The following is a 16,468-nucleotide window of genomic DNA, read 5'->3' on the forward strand; positions in this document are numbered from 1 at the left end:
TTGATGATTTATACAGGTAAATATGTCAGTGAGACGTAATGAAAAATTGTTTGTTTGTTGTTTTTATTATATTTTTATCTTGTTTTGTTTATCATTTACATAATACAAATATTAGATGGGATCACATTGAGATAAATTTTGATATTCTGACCAACATGATGGTGGTCAGATAATAATAAAATTATAAAAAAGAGAGAAAAACGTGAAAATGAATGGAAAATGAGAAAATAATACTTGGTGTGAATGGTAAAAGTAATTACTGTCATGATCATCCAGCCCTTTACTTTGATAACCTTTTGATTGTTGATGGTAATTGATTCAGACTCACGTTCAATAGATTAACTTTATAAATTTAAATTAATTTGTCTTATAAAATGATCATCAACATGATCATAAATTGATGCGAATTTCAACTGAAACATCAACAGTTAAACTTAGCAAATGATACATTTGTAATAACAATTTTATCTATTGATAGATATGGCAGATCGAATTATTAGGATAATGATTAAGGTTTTCCTTCCAAGTTATCTCCGAATTCACCATGAATCTTGATATTGGGTGAATTTTTTAATTGGTGATGGAATACCTTTTGTTTGACTACCAGAATTTGATTGGATTTGTTGATTGTCTTTGGCGCATTCTGGATCAGTATAGTACTCATTGGCAGCTTGAGAGTCAGTGTAGCCGGTTGAACTTACTTGAGAGACTGGCTGATTTTTATATACTTGACTTGATGAGGGTGCATAAGTATTTGAATAAATAGGTCGGTACGAAGGTGATGAAGGGGCAGAGATTGCACTGGATGAGTAGTCAGATTCGTATCCAGAATTAGCAGGTGCCATTTTGACTTGGGAATCACTTGAGTAACCATTTATATAATTAGTTTGGCTGGCTGGTGCAGATCCATATGATCCTGATGAGTAGCCATCTTCACTGTATAAAGACGATGATGGAGACGATGGTAATTGTGAAGCTGAAGACGAAGAAGCTGGATTAGCAGATGCAGAAGAAGATGAGGATGATGCTGCTGAATCTGTTGATTGTTCATAGTTTGATACGGAATCACTTGATCCAGATGAGGTATAACTTTGTGGAATTATCTGAGGTACAGTTTGGTATGATGATGATGAGTAATTGGGTGAGCTTGGGTAAGTCTGCTCATTTGTTGCTACTTGACTGTAAGTTGAACTAGCTGGTTGAGAAGCAGATGAACCGTAAGATGAAACAGCGGCCTGGTAAGGTGATTGACTGTAAGCTGAAATAGCGGGTTGGGAAGATGATGAACCGTAAGATGAGCTACTGACTGCCTGAGAAGCTGTTTGACCGTAAGTTGAACTGGCTGGCTGAGATGATGCCCCATAAGTTGAAACAGCGGGCTGGTAAGACGTTTGGCCGTAGGTTGTAGTAGCTGGTTGGGAAGATGCTGATCCGTAAGTAGAACTAGCTGATTGGCTTGATGAAGAACCGTAAGTTGAGCTACTGATTGGCTGGGAAGATGCTTGACCATAACTTGAAGCTCCTGATTGGGAAGATGAACCGTAAGTTGAAACTGCTGGTTGGCTAGATGACGAACCGTATGTTGAACTAGCTGGCTGAGAAGATGATGAACCATAAGCTGAACTAGCGGGCTGGCTTGATGAAGAACCGTAGGTTGAGCTACTGGCTGGTTGAGATGTTTGACCGTAACTAGAAGCTCCTGACTGGGAAGATGAACCGTAAGTTGAAGCAACTGGCTGGTATGATGATGAGGAACCGTAAGTTGAACTAGCTGGTTGAGAAGATGTTTGACCGTAACTGGCTGATGATGGAGACAATGATGCTGGAGTGCCAGTGTAACTATTGCCAGTAGTTAGACCATTAGTCTGACCAGGGCATAAGCATTTGACTTGGTTATTACGAAGGTATAATGGTATGGCGATTAGGTTAGATTGAGAGTTGGTAGCACCAGCAGCGACAGGACCGACACCAGCTCCATTCCCTTGCAATAATGTACCATGACTAACTGATGCTGCTGGCTTTAAACTGTAACCAAGCTTTTCTTTGTTGATTAATCCTCTCAGAGCAGCTAAATCAATTTCTAGTAATTGATGATTGTATCCTGGAAGCTTTTGACCAGCCGAGAAAACTTGGCTAATTTGTAAAATAAAAATAATCACTAAACCGTTATTAGATGGGAACATATTTGTTGTAAAAGATTTACTAATCACAAAAGGAAAAATGTTTAACTCGATGTAAACACTTGATTGCTTGAAAGATGTTTTGATTACTGTTGAGAAAACGTTAGCCACTCAGCTTAGAATGATTCGCGAAAGTGACTTGAAACGAAGGAAAGATGTCCAATTTATGTGTTTCAAGATCAGATTGATCGACAGATGAAAAGAGCAAAGATTACACCACTGAGGAGGGTAGATGAAAATCGTGTTAACGCGTTTGAATAAAGATGATGCTGATAGAGGGCAGATACAAGTGCAAGCGAAATGGTAATGTTAAAGGATGATAACTTGACCTCAAGACTGGGTTTATTTAAAGATGCTTAATTATTATTGAATATACCCTCTAGGCTTAATGTTGATTATTCTTGATTACTTGTTAACCTAAATGTTAGCAGATTTGTTCGGTCAAAGGACAAACATAGAAACAGATTGAAACAATTGGGTCAATTAGTATTAAATGTTTCTATTGGACATGAAACTGTGATGAACCTGAAAATTTTCACTCAATTTAGATTGATTCACTTATTATTTTATTGTTTCTTTTAAAATATGCAATCAAAGGTTGAAACTTTTGATTAACTAATTGGTAAAAGATGCATTTTATCGATAAAAAGAAACACTTTTCAACAGTTTACCGGACAAGTTTGAACATTTGAACGCGTTTCAATCATTTTAGCTGAAAGTCTTCCTTCATAACTAACAATTTTTTTATTCAACATTGAAAAAGGATTGACTTTTGATTGAACTTGAAGAAAGTTAATGAACATTTAAGTGATTTTTTGATGAAACGATGATTAGTGTGACTATTTATGGGATCATTTCAGTTATTGTTGATAATAAAAAATTGTAACTGTCGATTGAACTTGATGACCAAGATGAAGGTGAAGATGAAGATGAAGGTGAAAAAGATGATGAAAAACAAAAAAACATGGTAAAAAACAGCATTATTGAGCCTAGAGGGTATATTCAATAATAATTAAGCATCTTTAAATAAACCCAGTCTTGAGGTCAAATTACACACTTTTAACATTACCATTTTCGGTCACACTCGTGTAAGTAAAACAGACAAACAAATTATGTATTATTAATAGAATGTATTATTTATCTGTGATACAATCAAAGTTGTTTCAATAAAACGATTTAAATTAAATTTAAATTTTAATATTAATTGGCAATAATTTAATAACAACCACAATTTATCTTAGCATAGTGATGATGATGATGATTGTTGTTCTGTTACTTGCGTGTCATCAACAACTAAATGGCCATTAGCGCAATGAAAACACAGACAACAAATGTTTGCTTTTGGTTGCGAGGAATTTACTGTTTTCCTTAATTATCATCATTAACATTTAACATCCATGACTGGGTTGAATAGTTGTTCAGGGAGTTTCAATGTCAGGGTGAAGCGGAATTGACAGAGAAAGTGATTCCAAGTTGAATAAATGTTTCTTACTCAGGAATTTCATTGATTGTAATTCATGTCAACCATGGAAGAGAAGAAGAAGAAGAAGAAAAAGAAGAATACAGAAAAGATATATCAGCATCTCTTGTTCATCTTTTGTGTGCTTCTTCAGTCCTTCATCATTTTACTCTTCATCTTCATCTTCTTCTTCTTCTTCTCAAATTGCAATCTAATATAATTCTTTGTCCCTTGTACATAATAATGATGATAATAATAGATATAAATTCAAGGAAATATGAGTTTCTTCTTATTTCTTGGTGTATTTTGAATTGGAAAAGCAAGTGTCATTGGCACTCGAATCCTTTTTGATTATTATAATTTATCCTCCATCATGATCATGGAACCAGCAATGTGAACAATCTTGTTCAGCTACTCTTTTATCATCTTCAATCAACATCTTCAAATGGTGAATCTAAATTGTCTAGCAAAATGTTGATCGATCTTTACAAAAGTCATTTTCACAGCGCTTATTATATTATTAATATATTATTAATATTTATTCATTCATGTGTGAATCATAATCTGTGAAGCTTAAAGAACGGACAATCAAACCTTCCATCACATTATCATTTCATAATTATCATAATCTTCATCTCGGAATCTTATTTCATTTCTTCTCGGTCAACTTTCTTTCCTTGGTTTCATATTCAATATCAACATTTGAAAGTTTTGTAACTGAAGCAAGTCCATCAAAATGAATCTCGGACTAATCCATAAGCAAAGTGAATCCGAATCAATCTTAATCCCAGTTCAAGCGATTAAACTCAACTCATTTATTATCAACTATTTTGTAGCATTTTGTTAAACTTGTAATCATTTGCTGATTGGCTTTGTCATCATGTAAGTTGATGATAAGATTCCAATGAAAGCAACATTGTCATCTTGATTCTTGTTGTTACCTAATTGCAATGTAAGGTAATACTTTAGCAAAGATGAATTCATCTGTTATTTATACTGTAGTTGATGAGTTGATGGTGAAATTGAAGGAAAAACTCACGCAGGGAAATATTTTGATGGATAAAATTCTTGTTCTTTCAAGATATTTTCAAGTTTCGGTTAAACTGATCAGGACAAGTGATGTGTCCATCAATTTAATTGCCTGTTACTCAAGTGAAGGTTGAAAGAAGGGTCGATGCAAAGGGAAGATTAAGATGATCAAGAAAATGAAGATGATGATGATCAGGACGATGAAGATGATTAATCCTAACAAAAATATTTAGCACCATTTTCCAACTAAATGAACATCTTTTTAACGATAATTGACCTTTACTTGTAACTTGATAACGCCATTTCTTAGTTCATTTAATGTTATCTTTGTTAATCTTTTTCTTTCTTGTTTACAAGTCATCTTTATGATAAAATGAATTGATAGAAAACTGTTTGTGATTTCAAGATCGATTCAGTGATCATTAGCGTCTATCATTCAACGGATGTGATGAAGATAAAGGAGGAGAGGAAAGAAGCAAGATTAGGTTGGAAGACAAGGTGATGAGAAAGGTAAGGATGAAAGGAAAAAGATTTTGTCACTCATTCAGTTTCATATTTCGTTGGCCTTTTGCCTGCTTTTTTATGCTGAATCAAGGGAATTTCGACAAATTCCAAGTGACCATCAATATTATCATCATTATCATCAAGTGTATCAAAATGAGAAGAAAAAAGATGAACCCAAAAAGAAGTGAACACGATCATCATTTACCTTTTCGCCATTTATATAATCATGAGTAACTCGATTATCTGATGATCCAAGATTAATCAATATTCAAAGATTATGATGAGTGATGATGATTTTATGATGAAACACACAAGAAAAATGGTTCCTTTAGATTCTTGTTGCTATAATAATAACAGCAATCACCGTTTTGATCAGAAAAATATATCATTATTATGATGATGATGAGAAGAAGAGAAATATGAAAAGAAATAATGCTTCAGATCATTAGTTATTCTTGGAGTCAATTGATTTGACTCATGATTATGATGAGCAATATTATTATTAATAATGAATTGAATCACCAGATGCTTACCAAATGCTCTGATTTAAGGTTAAAATTGGGTTGAAAAGAAGAAGAAAAAACGAAAAATATATTAACTTTTGTGGTGATTAAATTAACAGTGAATGTTGATCATGTTCAATACATCCTGTGGTGTCTACACATTTTCATTAATAAATTACTCTGTTAATATTAGTGTAAAACAAGCGACTGATCAAGTCAAAACTGCCCAAAGGCTGATCCAGTTAATTGCCAAGGATCTTCACCTCAAGGCTTATATCCATTCTCATCCCAGTTAATGGCTCAACATTTACCTTTTTTTATCAAAAAAATTTCCTTTTTAGTCTCGATTTTTTAAGACAAAATGCTTATTATCATCAATAATTTCTCAAGCATTTCCTTAGATTATCAACATTCCACTGGAAATTGCAATTAAATTGCATCTGATTAGCGCTAAAATGATGTTCAGTTTGACTGTTCACCTTCAACCATCCATTAAACCGTTCAACAATTTATCGGATCAACAATAATTTCAATCAATTGTTCATCTTACATCTTCATTTAGTCAACAATTTCATTGCTCAAGTAACATATTTTACTTTAACCAATTAGTTGACTAATTAACATCATTTCAGTTCTCGTTTATTAATAGACTTTGCTCAGGGAAGAAACTGTTAAACGTCATTTTCTTCATTCTCTTCCTTCGCTTCATCTTCATCTTCATTCTTTTTTCCACATTTTGTTTCTTCACTTTCTTTCTCTTATCAATCTGACGAGAGAATGGGTTCATGTTCAGGAAAAAAATTACCTTTGTCATTGTTGAGACAGAATGAAATAAAGTCATGATTCTGGTTTTCATGATATAAAATCAATATTGTCTTATGCGATTCTAAGAGTTTCACTTCTTCTTTTTTTTCATGACATTTCATTCTTACTTAATTAATGATGAATCTTTTTTGACTTTTAATCTGATTCCATTAATCAATTAATTGGAATAAAAATATCACTATTAGTTGACTCGATGAGCATTTTTGTGTTGAACACTCAAAGTTGAATAATGGAACCAGAAGTTTAATGATTCACCAGAGTGCAGAATATTGATTTTTAATGATTATCAGTTAATTTCTCGAATCAATGAAACAGCAAAAGTAATTAGAGTCAGGTTGAGTCACATCAATAGACAGTCACTAATCTTTGCCCACAACTAATGATTAGAATTGACTTTACCTGCCATAATCAACCAATTGACATGATAATAACAACAGATTTTGATTGATTCTCGCCTACTGTTGTTCACAAAACCACTGAAACTGAACCAGTTTATACAAACAAGGAAACCAAGAATTAAGATCAAATTACAATTAAGATTATTGATTCGCAGAAACGAGTGCAAGTTGGACAAACCGAAAATGGTCATCAGATCTCGTTGTCAAATTAACTTGATAGCAATTTACTGTGAGAACAGCAACTTGGATAAATAAGTTGTGATTAAATGGAATCCCAATGTTCACCTTTTCAGCGCCAATGTTCACATTGGTCAATGTTTACAAAAGCAAAGCCCTGAAAGAGTCAACGGGATATCTTGACCATTCATTTGCATTCAGTCCATCACAAAGGTGACCTCATACAGAGGTTTAGTAGAGACCAAGTCAAAGGCAAATCCAAGGCAAAGGAAGGCTTGTTAAGGCAAGGACACTATTCAGGTCAACTTATGAGGAAGCAAAACCTCTTTTCATTGTCACCATTTGATTGTGAACATTACCTTTAAAGGTTTGACTTGAGCAACTTTTTTTTTGGGTTCGGTTTGTAATCTTTTTTCGCAGGCCAAATGGGAGCCAATGTAAGGCCAAATGGATTTGGTAATTGCGACAATAGAATGTTGTCTCTCATGAATCTTTTATATTGAGATATATTGACATTCCCTTTGACCCTTTCACGTGGAATGTGAACGAGGAAAGGTGGTCAAGGACAAAAGGTTAATTTGAATGATCAATTGATCATCAATTGTATTGATTTGTCATTATTTGTATTTGCATTGATTGAACAGCAAAATGAAAGTTGACAGTAAAAGCATGAAACATTGAAATGATTTGATTGAATAAATGATTCAAGTAAATGTGATCACATTTGGAAAGGAAAGAAACAACGAAAGATTATATTTTAATGCAAATATTCATCTGACTCTGAATGTTTCAAGAAACGAGAAACAAAACTAATTTACTATTCTATGGCTTAACCATTATCATTATCATCTTCATAATGATAATGATTATTATTAATATTACTTTTTCACTAACCAAAACCAACCCAAGTAATGCGATACTCTGCCTGGGTTTGGTCAGTGGTGATATTAACTTTTAATTTAATTTGAATAACCAATGGAATGACCATTGAATTGAGCAAAGGCAACAATTAACATTTGCCATTCAAAGGCAACAGTAAATTGATTTGAAGATTGATAAATTAATGGTAATTATGTAAATCTGTGTGAATAAAAATGATTAAAGTAATTAATGCTGTGAAATATAATGCAAACTATTATCATTATCATTCTCATTGTAAATAACATTCCCAATGAATATTCAGGTTTCACCATCTAATTTATTCAGCGTCATGAAAATTTATTGTCACGATTCACTTTCCAATCTCGGCTCAACATTTATCAACATATATCTTCATCAGCCTGTTTCCTGTTCCGTTCTGAGATGTTCAATGTTCATTTAAGATTGTTTCATGAACCAAGTTCACTCGAAGGTAAACCATTGAATAATCTGAATAATCTGGTAAACTTTTTTCTTCTTCCATCGAAGGCTTAATTGTTTCCAAGTTCCGGTTAATATTGTAATTGATAAGAAATGGAATCATGTTAACATTCACTTTTTCATCATTTCATCATTTTCTTTGTTCAAATGCAAATGAAATACTTTTTTTTGGTGTAAAAGGAAAAGAGGAGAAAAATGTTTCATTAAAATGATTCCAATCCTTTTTCATGTTTTTTTTCTTGTTGTAATTGTTGTAATTTCATTTCATAGGAAACATGAAAGCTGATGTTCAATAAGTCGATAGTTGCAGGGAAAATGATGATGAATTGAAATGAAAAGATTGAAACAAATTAAACAAGAGTTTACTGTTAGTCATTAACAATGCTTAAACTGTCAACAACTGAATCATTCAAATTTAGTCATTGATTAATAAAACAAAAGTTTTTTTTGTTTCACTTTTAAACCCATTTTGGGTGTAAAAGTGAAAAAAAGGAGAAAACAATTATTTTGTTCAATTGATTGACTTGAAAAAAAGTCAATTTTGCTTTATCTTTTTGAAAGAAACAATTTCACGGGAAAATGTCTCATGCTGATTTGGACAAAATGAACCAAGGTGAAGGTGAAAGGAATGGTAAATTGAAGGCGAAGATGAACTGGATCAAGTAGATGATAACACTCCTTGAAATGATTAGGATAAAATAATAGTGAGAGGAGTTGATATTCATTGTAATATCATCAGCCTCACCTTTCACTTTGTATACCTTGTTTTGACAGGCAACAAGTTTTTGCAGTGGAAAGAGGCAAGCTAAACCTGAGAAATGAGCTTCAGAAACAAGCCTCGGAACCATTCCAAGTCTCCGGATGCTCAAACCTATTATTAATATTTTTTAGCTTTTAAAGCACTTTTTTTAAAAAACAAAAGTTCCTTGAGGCGCTAAGAAGAAAAAATGATGATAATGATGATGATGATGAAAAATAATAATCTCATCCTTTTCTTTATTGAATCGCCGTTACAATACAGATACATGCAATTAACTTTGAGACGGTTCATCAATGATGTACCGTGACAATTTCCCTTTCTTTTCATCCTCATCACCAACACTCTCATCATCTTCTTCTTCTTCTTCTCTTCTTCTTTCCTTGCCGAGTGTTTAAGCTGCTTAAAATGAGTCTGGGCTTGAAGTTTACAAAATTGAGAGGCAAAAAGCGATACTTAATTGCTGGTTGTCTCAATATTCATTTTACATTGAACATTTTACTAGAAATGCTTTTTACTTTATGCTTATCCCTTCACTTAGCATTGTTGGTACAACCATTTGAAGAAGGTTAAAAAGCATTATTACATGTTGATTAAAGTATTATTGGTGTATGGAATCAATTGAAGGCACAATTGTCATAATTGTTATCAATTGATAATATAATAACTCGAAAAGGCTTTCCATCGACAAGAATTACGATTCGTTTTTTAATGCTACTTGATATTCATATTAAGGCAAATTATTCCTTTTCCAAGTATTCTAATAGTTTTACTCGTTTCCTTAACAATCAAATATATTAACATGGTAAAAAGTATAACACAAAAGGATTTCAATCTTGCATATTTATAAAAGTATAATGTGAACAGCATTTTTGCTGATCATTTACAACAGCAACCCAGTATGAATATGTTTTTTTTCAACCAAGAAAAGGTTGGAAGAAAAGAAAAGAGGAAAAAAGGTAAATCTTGGAGAAGATGAATTTTACTTTCTTCATTTAGTTTGTTTGCAAGACTAGAAAGGATCAGTAACAGAGGTTGAAATGGATATAAATAAAAAGTTGAAGAAAAAAAAGAATGAAAAGAAAAGAAAAGCGAGAAAAGGAAAATTGAATGAAGGTTTAGTGGGCCATTGATGGTGTAGAAGGCAGTTACAAGGAGTGAGTTAAGATGTTCCTGGATAAAGGCCAGGTTATCAGCGTGCCTTTCCAAGGTTTATAACCATTCTTTGAGTGTCAACAATCCTATAACATAAAAACACGTTCATTTGTCTAAGCGAAATGTCTTAAGACGTTTTCCTTCCTATGTACACATAAATATATTTATATATGCCGTTGACCATATGCCACTGTCTGTACCGAGACTCGTCCAGAGTACACTTTACTAGTGACTCTGGTAACTTAGTGTAGGGAATGGTTATCGTAAACAAAATATGAAAAGAGGAAAACAAGTTTATGCCTTTACTTTGCGACTTTAAAAAGTTAACCATTACTTTGATAATAAACTTGAACCTTTGTAGAAGCGGAAGGAAAACAAATATTATTTTCATCACTTGACCAAAGAATTGAAAGGAAAGGATCAGGTCATTAAAGTTTTTTTATCACAATATTGGCACATAAATTCATCTTCTTCTTCCAGTATTTCATTGACTCGTCCATTCACTCTTCCTTTGGCTTCCATTCCCATTACATCCTCATCTTTATCACTTTACTTCCAATTTGCAACTGTTGTTACAGAATTGCGTCTCAAATGAATGATTACCTTTTCCAGATTTTCTGTTGTTTTTTGCCCCAAAGAAAGTAACAATTATGATCAAGTTTTCCTGACATTTGACCTGCAACACAAGTTTACAGTAATTAGTTGATTTAAATGTTAAAAAAAGGAGAAAGAAACGGATGGAAACTAAAAATTTGACATTTTCGTCTTTTCCTTTGTTATACTTCATTGACTATTGAAACTTTTTTCCACTTCATTTTGTCTAATTCAATAGCGAATAGCAATCAATTAATAACAAACGCTAACTCCGTTAAATATTAATCAATCAGTCAATCGTATGTTTAACCTTTCACATCAATTGAAAGCTTATACTAGTCAATGTGGCCTGAGTTATCGCACAACTAACGGTCAAAATATGCTTACCTTTCACTTACTTGTTAGTTTTACAAACAAAATCAGCTCTTTTTCACTATTGTTGGTGTTTACCCAAATCAATTTGGGATGCACATCAGTTGTTGTTTAGCCATTTCCCATTCATTCTGAAAGTTAGAAGTCCATTAAATTAATATGTTTAATTTTTGGTGCAAGATATGAAGATGAATTATGTCATGAAAATAATTCACTTTAAATCATCAAATTAGTATTATCATTAGAAATGTATTTGAAAAGATCAATTGAAACCTTCTTAAGCTTATTTTGCTTGTTCTTTTGTTGAGACTTTTCAGTTAATCTTAACAATAGAAGCAAAAGTTTAACCAAACTAATCCGTTAAATCGATTCAAATCTCATAACAATTGATTGAATGGTAATTTATCTGAATGAATACAAGATTATTTGAAATAGAGATCTTGATTATATGATTGCTGAACAACAACCGAATGTAAGCTTATCCTTACTTTGATCCAGTATTTTGGATGGAAAGAAACACTCAAATCATAGTCTTTCCAATAGAAACTCATTTATCAAGAGATTTTTAAGAAACGATTATTCAGTTTAGATAAACTTAATTACTTAGAACACTTGATTAGAATTAACTAATGTAATTAATCCATTAACCTGAACAAGTAGCTAAAACATAAAAGGCATTGTCCGTCTCTTAACCTTATTACAGGATTAATACCAATGTCTCAGTGGAAATAAATGGGTGGACATAGTTTTAGTTATGAAAACAATGAAATAACAATTTGTTCATTTTAATTGAGTTAATTGAAAAGGTCTTCAGTGGACGACTGCCTTTTTGCGTGACTCCAATTGACAGGAGAGGATCTAAACAATTCGGTAACATCTAATGTGTTTAAGCAATGTATTGTGATTTAACTGCTAAGCACTCAATGTAGTAACTCAGTAGCATTGTAATTCATGCCAACTACTCCAGATTCAAACAGTCTCGGGTCTTTTCAAATCATCAAAATCGCAATCAAAAGATTCCAACTATTAACATAATAGAATGGCAATTATCCGTGTTTTCAGATCTTGTGTTTATGAGGTTAAATTTTAGTGTTCAGCATTTTATTTTTTAACATCTAATAATTATTGTGTTTCATTCAAGAGAAGAAGTTGCCAGAAAAGACTGCAAGTCCATCCTTTGTGAGGTTAGTCCAGTCTTATCCCAACCACATCGATCAAAGGAGCCTTTTGTGCCATTGGAGCGACATCTTTTGGCCACTTTTTCTGGATTCTTTTCCCATTTCAACTCGTAAGTTTTGAATCGCAGTTTATGTTTACAGACAATTGTTAATTAACTTGGTTGCTTGTTTTTGCTTTTTTATTTGTTTCATCTTCCATTATAATTATACTTTGGTTGGATTATATTTTTAATTAATGTATTAAATGGAATAAGGTTGAGTTTACCAACCAGGAAACATACATATGCTACAATGTTAATATTGATCTAGACAAGTAACTATCTTTTGATACCCTTTCAAGCCTCAGGGAATTAATGTCAAATTAATCAGGTTTATTAGTTGTTTACATCATCGTCATTATCATCGTCAAACCTGGACTAAACAATGAAAATCGAGTGACTGATTGCTTGTTAAAGATGCCAACGAAATGAAACATAATTTACTTCATTCATCTTTCACTCTTTAGGCTTTCAATTCATACAAACAGTAAGCTCTATTGATGAGTGTCTTTGCATTTAATATTCAGTCCAATTATTATTCCAATGATAATATCCATAAACTAAACTAAATTAGTAGACTCCTGAAGCTGGAAGGAATCTGCAATTGATTGAATATTTTCTGTTATTAAGAACTGACCTTTAATAGTGCAATAATCTATGCCTGATATGTAATGATTTAATGGGAAGCAAAGTGACAATGTTTATTTGTGTCATCAGCATGAACAATTCATGAGGAATTGTTGCCAGTTTCAGCAAATAGTTTTATTATTATACTGACATCGTTAACCTATTATCTGTTGCTTATTCCGAGTTTTCTGTGGTCAGTTGATTAAGCTTTATTTCATTGTGAAAGACCAAAGGAAAATCGAAAGTAAAGGGAAAAGAGGAAAGAAAAGAAATACAACAATTTATGGGATGTTAAGGAAATAACAGTAAAGACTGTTAACTACATTAAGATATAATGTTTCCCTGTAATTACAAGAAACCTGGAACCATGCAAACTTATCTCAACTCAGTTGAATCAGCATTTCTGTAACACTTTTCTTCAACTCATTTTATCTTTAAGCCTTTGGGCTTGTTACATTGACCATCAAGGCGATGCTCATGGAAAGAATGGTGATAAAAATGAGGAGAAAAGTGAAATGAACTTTATTCCTTCAAGTCAATTCTAATTGTTCATAGACTTGTTCCACTGAACCATTGTGTCCCTCCAATTCAAAGTAACCATGTTACATGGTTCACTTTTATCTCCTTTTCTTCCCTCAAAATTGTATTATTTGGATAATGTAAGTTTCTTTCTTGAAAACCATTCCCAACATGATATAAATGATTTAAAAATTGTAGCCAATTAAATTAAATACAATTGTTTGAGCTTTGTTTTTATTCCCAATCGGGTTGGATGATCATTTAATGAACAAATGGATCATTTTTGGGTTCTTTTCTGGTCAATGTAACCAAAAACCTTTTTATCAAATCTGATCACTTGTTTGGCCAATCTTATTTACAGTCTGATTACCAATATTTACATTAAAAAATAACCAGAAAAGCACATTAAAAACACCAAAAAAAATCATTAATAAGAAATCAAATCTCCTTTTTTCAACCAAATTAACTAACATCTAAAATTGAATATTCAATGATAATAGTTGCGATAAATAATGGGAACGAAGGTAAAACAAGGGAAAATGGGTTAATTAAGGCGATATTTAAATTGAATTCAGTGAAGTAAATCAAGAAAATCTATTAAAGTAAAGGTAATTTTAATTATGATTACAAAGATTATTTGAGTTAAACAAATAAGGTAAAAATGTTTATTGTTGGATTTACATTCTTCAAGTTAAATGATTGAAAGAAAAAGGAAAATGAAATAATGTCTTAAATAATTAATGGACTTTTCTAATTGTGATCAATTGCGATTAAATAATAGCAACGAAATCGATATTTAATAGACATTTATTAGCATTAGTGAAGTAAATTTGAAAGTCAGTCCAAGTAAACAGTGAAACTGAACCATTGAAACCGCCCTGAATTTAATGTGTTTAATCATGAATTTAGTTAACAACAGTTGAAAGTTCATTTTTCATTCTTTAAGCTTGTTCAAAACAAACAGAATTAAGAATCAAGATTCTGTAGTGAACATCTCTATTCACTGAGAAAAGTATAATAAACAGAAAAGCTGAAGATGAGGTTTACTTGCTCAGTGTGAATGTTTTCTTCATCTTTGCGGTCATCATGATATTACCTTTTATTTATGTTACCTCACTTTGAAGACCATTATGAACCACCCAGGGCATCCTTAAGCTTATCTCCTTACCTTAAGCTTACATGAGAAAAGATGAGCTGAAAAAACAACAAAAGTTGCTCTTCTTTATCCTCTTTAAGATGACAAACCAGAGAAGAAGCGAAATGAGAGTTTCTCAGATTATCGTAATTTATTATCTTACCTTGATAATTGATTTTATTATTGTAATCAGATATTCCAAAGAACACTGTTTTCCAATTGCAATTCTTGATCACCTTTTCTTTGGATCAACTTTTTTCTTCTATTCAATACATTCTGAGGTAACAATCAATGGTTCCTAATCAGATTATTGTAGTCAAATGATGAAAGAAAAGTTCTTATAATTTGTTGGCAATTAGCTGATTAAAGATGGTTAAATCAATCTAATTAATTCTTTTTCAAGGAAATGTCTAAAAATTTTAAAATCAACTTTTGTCAGGCCTAATTTACCGTATAAATTGAGACTCGTAAGTTAAGAATCTTGAAACACTAATCGTGATTGAAGTGAAATCTTCCGGAAATTAAGTTGACTCACAATTTTCATGCAAATGACTTTGGAACAGATTGAAATGCACTTTCTCTTGAACAAGTTTCATGAAAAAAGTTGCTATTTATATTGAATTACGGTCACATTGAGAAGCTATTAGAAACAGTAAAAGTTCAATTTTCATTGAACATCAGTTGAAACACAAATTTACTTGAAAAAATGATACAATGCTAAATGGACGAAACATCGTTTATCGATAGTTCAAATGAATATCGATTAGATGTTCAAGAACAATAAATCAACAACTCCAACCAAAAGATTCATTAAATTGGCAAACTTATGAAAAAATTAATATTTTTCGTTATTTTTAGAAAATCAGTTTTCGAAATGAATTTTGTTCATTTTATTGTTCACCAGCGCATAAACTATCTTTTAATAACTTTCTTCTTTGACTGTGAATAACTTCAATGAGACACCAAAATTGTATCAATTTCTTGCATTCTAATTATGATTGATGTTTTAATTTCATTTAATAACTTACTTGGTTAAAATAGTAATTTAGTTTGTCTAGTTGTTGATTGATTCATTCAACGTTCCTTGAATCATTCAATTTGAAAATTTAATCGTAATTGCGTTGAGAAGTTTTCACTTGATTCTTGATTCATTTATTAATAATTATTATCAGCAAAACTAATGATCATTTGAAAGCTCATCGATCCTGAGTTCAGTGAATTGAGTATCTCCATGAGCAACCAGAATGGCTCAATTTGCTAACAAACTCAAGTTTTGTCAAATGATAATTTAACATTCATTAAGCTGATTTCACGTTGAATCCAGTAAAATATACTTAATTAACTTGCTTAAATTGAAACTGAAAATCATCTCATGATAGTTATGAATATGATCAAGAAAAGGATTATTTTCATTTGAATAAACAGAGTAAATTGTTAATAAGATTGTTTGTTGTTGGTGAATAAAAAAGGTAAAAATTGTTATCAAAATAATTCCAATTGAATTAATACGCTTCAGTAAATTGCTAGTTAAGGTAATAATAGACAAAATATTATTAACTTAGTAAAGCATATAAATATCATTATTTTGTTTCATTTGTAATCATTAATTCACTTTGCTATTGATTGTTTATCATGAAAATGAAAGCTGAATAAAAGTGA

At 31.7% G+C, this 16,468-nt stretch overlaps 1 protein-coding gene across 1 annotated transcript; it reads right to left on the reverse strand.

Annotated features, from left to right (window-relative positions):
* Positions 1-41: 41 nt before the first annotated feature.
* On the reverse strand, positions 42-2,382 carry LOC107369210 (uncharacterized). Its single transcript, XM_015937140.3, has one exon. The coding sequence runs from the start codon at positions 2,181-2,183 to the stop codon at positions 540-542; it is 1,644 nt and encodes a 547-aa protein (XP_015792626.1). The 5' UTR covers positions 2,184-2,382; the 3' UTR covers positions 42-539.
* Positions 2,383-16,468: the final 14,086 nt, after the last annotated feature.

Source organism: Tetranychus urticae, chromosome 3, assembly GCF_039701765.1.
Source record: "Tetranychus urticae isolate SD_2017Ah chromosome 3, NJAU_TeUrti_SD_1.0, whole genome shotgun sequence".
Taxonomy (NCBI): Eukaryota; Metazoa; Arthropoda; class Arachnida; order Trombidiformes; family Tetranychidae; genus Tetranychus; species Tetranychus urticae.

Excerpts from the sequence above, each read along its gene's own strand:
- LOC107369210 (XM_015937140.3), bottom strand. The coding sequence starts at position 2,183 with ATGTTCCCATCTAATAACGGTTTAGTGATTATTTTTATTTTACAAATT.